The sequence below is a fragment of the Zea mays genome, chromosome 9, assembly GCF_902167145.1.
Source record: "Zea mays cultivar B73 chromosome 9, Zm-B73-REFERENCE-NAM-5.0, whole genome shotgun sequence".
In the NCBI taxonomy this organism is placed as follows: domain Eukaryota; kingdom Viridiplantae; phylum Streptophyta; class Magnoliopsida; order Poales; family Poaceae; genus Zea; species Zea mays.
In genome coordinates this window covers 155,329,744-155,337,851 of record NC_050104.1, presented here as the reverse complement: position 1 = coordinate 155,337,851, position 8,108 = coordinate 155,329,744, and the positions used below count along the sequence as shown (strand labels likewise).

The 8,108-nt window shown below is 50.9% G+C and overlaps 1 protein-coding gene across 1 annotated transcript; it reads right to left on the bottom strand.

The window, feature by feature from the left end:
- Positions 1-6,387: 6,387 nt before the first annotated feature.
- LOC100284224 (F-box protein GID2) lies at positions 6,388-7,879 on the bottom strand. The gene has a single exon (NM_001157119.3). It carries the CDS (start codon positions 7,792-7,794, stop codon positions 7,252-7,254), a length of 543 nt encoding a protein of 180 aa, NP_001150591.2. The 5' UTR covers positions 7,795-7,879; the 3' UTR covers positions 6,388-7,251.
- Positions 7,880-8,108: the final 229 nt, after the last annotated feature.

Genomic DNA, 8,108 nt, shown 5'->3' with positions numbered 1-8,108 from the left:
CAAACCAAGTGGTGGCAAAGGATGATCCATATATGTCAAAATTGAATAAAACCAATTTGAGTTTTTATTTGAAGTGATTTTGCACTTGTGCTATCTACTTTATGTTGTGTTGGCATAAATCACCAAAAAGGGGGAGATTGAAAGGGAAATGTGCCTTTGGGCCATTTCTAAGTATTTTGGTGATTGAGTGCAAACACAAGTGCTTAAATGTGAAAATATGCCCAAGGATGAACAAAGTGCAAATCACAAGTTAAGGTATGTTTCTAAGCCTTAGTACATTGGTTTTGTGTACTAATATATTTGTCTAAGTGTTAGAAACAGAAAGAAGAAGAGAAGAGAAAACTTGGCTGTGTACAGCCAAGAGGCTGTTTCGGTCTGGGGCACCGGACTGTCCGGTGGTGCACCGGACAGTGTCCGGTGGTGCACCGGACAGTGTCCGGTGCGCCAGGCTGCCTCGGCCGAAGAGGCCGCTCTCGGGTTTTTCTCCGGCGACTTCGGCTAAAATTCACCGGACTGTCCGGTGTGCACCGGACTGTCCGGTGAGCCAACGGTCGGCCGGGCCAACGGTCGGCCGCGCGATCGGCGCGCGACACGTGGCCGAGCCAACGGTCGGAAGGAAGCACCGGACTGTCCGGTGTGCACCGGACTGTCCGGTGCGCCAGATCTGCAACGGTCGGCAACGGTCGGCTTCGCTTTTTATGGAAACAAATCGGGCACCGGACAGTGTCCGGTGTGCACCGGACTGTCCGGTGCGCCACGAGACAGAAGGCAAAGATGGCCTTCCAGATTTGTTCCCAACGGCTCCTAGCTGCCTTGGGGCTATAAAAGGGACCCCTTGGCGCATGGAGGAGTACACCAAGCATTCCTTAAGCACTCTTGATCACTCACACATCAATCTCGCGCACTTGTTCGACATTCTAGTGATTTGAGCTCCGTTCTAGTGTGCTAGTCTTTTGAGCTCAAGTCTGGGTCTTGTGTCTGCGTATTCGCTGTGATCTTTGTGTCGTGTGTGAGTTGCTAATCCCTCCCTTGCTCTGTGATTCTCTGTGAACATCTTTTGTAAGGGCGAGAGGCTCCAAGTTGTGGAGATTCCTCGCAAACGGGATTAAGAAAAGAAAAGCAAGAACACCGTGGTATTCAAGTTGATCATTGGATCACTTGAGAGGAGTTGAGTGCAACTCTCGTCCGTTGGGACGCCACAACGTGGAGTAGGCAAGTTTTGTACTTGGCCGAACCACGGGATAACCACTGTGTCATCTCTGTGATTGGATTCTTGTGGTTATTGTGTTTTGACTCCTCTCTAGCCACTTGGCATAACTGTGCTAACGCCTAATTAAGTTTTGTGGCTATAAGTTTAAGTATTTACAGGATCACCTATTCACCCCCCCCTCTAGGTGCTCTCAGGCGGCGTCCTCGTCGTCAGAGGAATCGCTTGAGCTTTCGTCGGAGTCCCATTCCCGACAAACATGAGCATCACCGCCCTTCTTCTTGTAGTACCTTTTCTTTTCTCTTCTCTTGCCCTTCTTGTCGTTATCCCTGTCACTGTCACTTGATAATGGACATTTAGCGATAAAGTGACCGGGCTTACTACACTTGTAGCAAACCTTCTTGGAACGGGATTTGTAATCCTTCCCCTTCCGTTGCTTGAGGATTTGGCGAAAGCTTTTGATGATTAAAGCCATCTCCTCATTGTCGAGCTTGGAGGCGTCAATTGGTTGTCTACTTGGTGTAGACTCTTCCTTCTTGTCCTCCGTTGCCTTGAAGGCTACCGGTTGCGCCTCGGATGTGGATGGTTCGTCAAGCTCGTTGATCTTACTCGAGCCTTCGATCATGCACTCAAAACTTACAAAATTCCCGATAACTTCCTCGGGGGTCATTTTAGTATATCTAGGATTACCACGAATTAATTGAACTTGAGTAGGGTTAAGGAAAATGAGTGATCTTAGAATAACCTTAACCACCTCGTGGTCATCCCACTTTACGCTCCCGAGGTTGCGCGCTTGGTTCACCAAGGTCTTGAGCCGATTGTACATGTGTTGTGGCTCCTCCCCTTTGCGAAGCCGGAACCGACCGAGCTCCCCCTCAATCGTTTCCCGCTTGGTGATCTTGGTGAGCTCATCACCTTCATGCGCGGTTTTGAGTAAATCCCAAATCTCCTTTGCGTTTTTCAACCCTTGAACTTTGTTATACTCCTCTCTACTCAAGGAGGCTAGGAGTATTGTTGTTGCTTGAGAGTTGAAGTGCTCGATTTGGGCCACCTCATCCTCATCATAGTTCTCATCCCCTACGGATGGTACCTGCGCACCAAACTCAACAACATCCCATATGCTTTTGTGGAGCGAGGTTAGATGAAATCGCATTAAATCGCTCCACCTAGCGTAATCTTCACCATCAAAAGTTGGTGGTTTGCCTAATGGGACGGAAAGTAAAGGTGTATGTTTGGAAATGCGAGGGTAGCGTAGGGGGATCTTACTATACTTCTTGCGCTCTTGGCGCTTAGAAGTGACGGAGGGCGCATCGGAGTCGGAGGTAGAAGTTGATGAAGTGTCGGTCTCGTAGTAGACCACCTTCCTCATCCTCTTATGCTTGTCGCCTTTCCGATGCGGCTTGTGGGAAGAAGATTTTTCCTTCTTCTCTTGGTGGTGAGAAGAGGAAGCCTTTTTCTCCTTCCGTTTGGAGGAGTCCTTCTTCTTCTCCTTCCTCTTGGTGCGGGACTCTTCCGATGAAGTGCTCCCATGGCTTGTAGTGGGCTTTTCGCCGGTCTCCATCTCCTTCTTGGCGTGATCTCCCGACATCACTTCGAGCGGTTAGGCTCTAATGAAGCACCGGGCTCTGATACCAATTGATAGTCGCCTAGAGGGGGGGTGAATAGGGCGAAACTGAAATTTACAAATATAAACACAACTACAAGCCGGGTTAGCGTTAGAAATATAATCGAGTCCGAGAGAGGGCGTGAAAACAAATCGCAAGCAAATAATGAAGTGAGACACGCGGATTTGTTTTACCGAGGTTCGGTTCTCTCAAACCTACTCCCCGTTGAGGAGGCCACAAAGGCCGGGTCTCTTTCAACCCTTCCCTCTCTCAAACGGTCCCTCGGACCGAGTGAGCTTCTCTTCTCAAATCAAAGCCGGGAACAAAACTTCCCCGCAAGGGCCACCACACAATTGGTGCCTCTTGCCTTGATTACAATGGAGTTGTGATCTCAAGAACAAGTGAGAAAGAAAAGAAGCAATCCAAGCGCAAGAGCTCAAATGAACACGGCAAATCACTCTCACTAGTCACTAGGGCTTTGTGTGGAATTGAAGAGGATTTGATCTCTTTAGTGTGTCTAGAATTGAATGCTAGAGCTCTTGTAGTAGTTGAGAAGTGGAAAACTTGGATGCAATGAATGGTGGGGTGGTTGGGGTATTTATACCCCCAACCACCAAAAGTGGCCGTTGGAAGGCTGCCTGTTCGATGTCGCACCGGACAGTCCGGTGCACACCGGACAGTCCGGTGCCCCCTGCCACGTCATCACTGCCGTTGGATTCTGACCGTTGGAGCTTCTGACTTGTGGGCCCGCCTGGGTGTCCGGTGCACACCGGACAGGTACTGTTTGCTGTCCGGTGTGCCAGCATGGGCGAGCCTGCCATCTGCGCGCGCAGAGCGCGCATTAAATGCGCGGCAGAGAGCCGTTGGCGCGGAGAAGACCGTTGCTCCGGAGGCGCACCGGACAGTCCGGTGCACACCGGACAGTCCGGTGATTTTTAGCGGACTAGCCGTTGGCGATTCCCGAAGCTGGCGAGTTCCTGAGGCCGACCTCACTTGGCGCACCGGACACTGTCCGGTGTACACCGGACAGTCCGGTGAATTATAGCCGAGTCGCCCCGGAAATTCCCGAAGGTGGCGAGTTTGAGTCTGAGTCCCCCTGGTGCACCGGACATGTCCGGTGGCGCACCGGACAGTCCGGTGCGCCAGACCAGGGGTGCCTTCGGTTGCCCCTTTGCTCCTTTGTTGAATCCAAAACTTGGTCTTTTTATTGGCTGAGTGTGAACCTTTTACACCTGTATAATCTACACACTTGGGCAAACTAGTTAGTCCAAAGATTTTGTGTTGGGCAATTCAACCACCAAAATTATTTTGGAACTAGGTGTAAGCCTAATTCCCTTTCAGTAAGCATGCCAAAGGGTGGAATTCAGTGTAGTTCGGCTACATAAACCCCAGGTATGTGTCCATTCAGGACCGACCTTTACCATTTAGCTTACAGTGTATACCAAATTGTCAAAGGACTATCCCGAGTCAATTCAGTGACTATAAGTATTTATAATTCCGAGAGATGTATGCGACACAAGCATAGAGGTCCTAGATAGAACGAGTAAAGTGGTTCGACGAGAACACACTATGGTTTTCACACCAACATAGTGAAAAAATTCTCAGAATAATCTTTCGATGTACTCGCAACTTCGTGTTGCTAGGGTACTAGCCATTTATCTCAAAGTTCGCTTCATGTCGTTCAACGACAAAGAGAGCAACATGTCAACATCTGGTTGAGCAATGTATAACTGAGATTTATAGCCTTAAATCATTTGGTAAGGTCTTATTGCTTACTAATAAAATCCCAATTTGTGATGTCTTCTATACCAAAAGGGCTTTCATGCATTATATTATATATCTTCGGTTTACTTCGGGTAAAACTTTATGCATGAGGAAAGATGAGAGAATTATCTTATCTGTGTTTCATTTATATTTCAATTTAATTTCCTAGATTTCCAAGCACTATATAGCTTGATATAGTTGTTATGGCCACTTGGCAATATAAATAAATATATAATGCCACACAACACAGTCAAATAAAATATAGAGACAAACAAAATTGTTTACGAAGGTTGCGTACAATGTGACTTTAGGGGCTTGAATAACCCACCGCAATCCACGCGAGTACAAGTTCTAGCGTATCTGATGTCAACGCGTGTGTGGCCATCTGGGCTACCACAACACAACAAGCCTTTGTAACAAGCGCAACAGGCGCAGTTGTGACTCGGTAATTGGGGTACACGATAAGTCCACGCAACATGCGCAACAGGCGCAATTGTGACTCCATGATCACGGCAGACAGACAGTGCCTACAGGGCATGCGAAAAATACGCGACTCAGCGATGGCGGTCTGACTCAACGGGAGCGATCCGATTAATGGAGAGCGCGACATAGCAATCATATGACGCAGCCAAGTACGAACGGCACAAATATTGCGTCGTGTTGCCAGGGCGCAGTCAATATTCAGCTAATGCCATAACTCAGCCGATTACCAACGCAGCCTGATCGGCGTGTCTGAGTACCCATTATACAATTTAATCGTTCGATGTGAGTCCGAAGGCTCGACACATAGCAAATATTTAGAGCGATTTGAGTATACCTTATATAGACTTTACATGCATTTTAATAATTTTCTGCTACAATAAATAAAAAGCAGAAAATAAACACCAAAATTATTGCATGAGCATAACACATCAGGTGTAGAAAGCATTTTCCATATTTAAACATATATTTCTCTACTAATTATTTACTGCAGGAAATAATTAATTAAGATATAGAACACTATATAAAACTTGTGTTATTCTATTTATTTAATGTATTGGGAAATTGTCACGGAATTCTGAAAGTGGGGTTCAGATGCTTTTTGCATGCGGCCATGCACGAGACCAACTATGCATGCAAGCGATCGTGTTGTTGGTCTACTTTTTTTCTTTTCCTTAGCATGCAAGGCGCTTGACTGGAGTACTGGACGCGCGGCCATTACGGAAGCAGAAGCGTTTCCGAGCTGACCGGCTCCATTCCTCGACCGGCTCCATTCCTCGCGTGTGGCTGAGTAGCCGTCGGCTACTGTGCAGGGCTAGGCGGCTAGCACGCGTTCTCTTCCGATGAACAATATAGAACAGTAGATCTAAATGTACTGAGAAAGACATACATCTCTATTGTGTAGAGAAATCGAAGCACCAGCACGCCACTCGAGCGACGCAAAAAAGGTGTGACCCGGTCTATTGCATGCGCTATTCTCCAGGAATTCATGGGCGCAGACGGCGTTCAAGACGTTGAACGATGCAGATCGAGGATAATATCCAATCTACTTAGAAACACATACTGCTCGATTGCGTAGAGGGAAATCGAAGTCTGTCGCGTAGGACAGTTCGGCTAGGCCGGAGGACCTGCCGGCTTGACGAAGAGTTGATGCAGATCTGATCTCGCAGCAACATCGAGGTAGAGCGTGCTGATAACGTGTTGAGAACTACGTTACCACGGATCACCAGATCCGCTTCCTTCCCTCCCGTCAGCAGTAGAGGCGCGAGAAGTTGTGGAAGACCCGTCTCCCTTCCCATTAGCACGACAGAGGAAACACAATAGACACGATGTAGGGTTGGGCCTCTGGCCTCTTTCTCTTCTCTATTCCATATAAGGGGTACATGTTCTATATATATATATATAGACGCGATAGCCCTCAGGGCTATATTCGGTATTTGCCCACATAACCCTTCATTAGGGTTTCTCAACATGTACGACGAGTGCGAGCGGGGACACTAAGGAAAGAACATGGTGCGCAAGAAGGTGCGGCGCTAGTGGTGACGGAGAGCTGCCCTCGAGCGGCGGCGGACGGCGGACGTCCACATGATCTACTCAGACTCGGTCGGCGTCACGTACGGCTGGGCCATGCGCGCGGCGTGCCTGTGCGTCCGTCACCCGTTCGCACACAGGCGGCCCAAGTCGACAGCCAGGCATGGAGGTGGAGCCAGCCGAGCACGGAAGCAATGGCGATCGAGGTGAGCTGCACGCGCGCGCGAGGTGCACACACGCAACGCAGGCATCCCGCCGCCGATGCAGCGGCAAGGCAACACCAGGAAGCCGCCAAGCGGGTGCGGACAAGCAAGCGCCCAAGCCTACACTACACGGGGTGTGTAGTCCTTCTCCTTGTGAAGCAACGAAAGAAAGAATAGCCATTGTTGGATTGGAATTCAATATGCCTCTCTCCGGTACGGTACTACAGCTTGAATTGATTCAAGACCTCTCGTTTGCTTATTTGTTCGTCCGTAGTACTAATCGACGAAACGAACCCTAATTAATGATTATGTCAAGCGGCGGGCGGTCGGCGGCGGCAGTCAGTCGGGCAAGCATTGCAGCAGGTACTAGCAGGCAGCAAAGTCCCGGCAGCGTACGCCAAGCACGACGCGACGGCATGGAAAGGACGAGCAGAGGAGCGACGACGACAGCTGATCACTGCCATCACGACACGTCGACGGGCTTGCAGAGGAACAGCAGCGACGACGGCTGCTGCCGCCTCCCGGGCGCGCTCGCGCCGGCGCTGGGCCCGCCGCCGCTGCCGAGGCGCTCGTAGCAGTCGATGGAGAAGAGCGACAGGGAGAGGGACAGGGACAGGCGGTGCGCCCGCGCCGCCTGGACCTGGGCCTGGGCCTGCGCCAGCCGGTCGAGCGCCGGGCCGAGACACAGGCGGTAGAGGCGGCGGTACCCGCCGAGCGCGGCGACGACGGCGCGGGTGGCCGGACCAGCGACGGCCGCCGCCGCCGCAGCCGACGGCGCGGGGCCGACGTGGCGGAGGCACAGCGCCTCCCACACGGCGTCGCGGCGCGCCACGGCGGCCCACAGGCGGCACACGCCGGCCGCCGCGGCCAGCGACCGCCCGTCCAGCCGCGCCAGGATCTCCGCCAGGAGGTCCGCGTTGTCGTTGATGTTGTAGCTGCCGCCGTCCATTAACTGGATGCGAAGCTCCAGCTCCGTCACCTCGACCGCCTCGCCTACGCCTCCCATCTCTGCCCGCTGCCTCGTCGGTACGTACGTACGTGCAGAGGCAGAGGATGGGGACGTGCAGTAGCACCGAGCCAACGAGCAGGACACGTTAGCCTGGGAGCAAGAGGCAGCGTGCTGGGAGCGTATATATAGGGAGGCAGGGTTTTGACTCTATTTCGACGCTTGTGTGGGGTTGGGCGCCTCTCCAATTGGCGATTAATAAAAAGAAAGCTACTTGTTGTCTCTCGTTCCCTAGTTCAAAGGCTAGGGCATATTTAAATCCCATCTACTAAATTTTAGCAAGTGCTAAACTTTAGCACCTGTATCTGGATAGA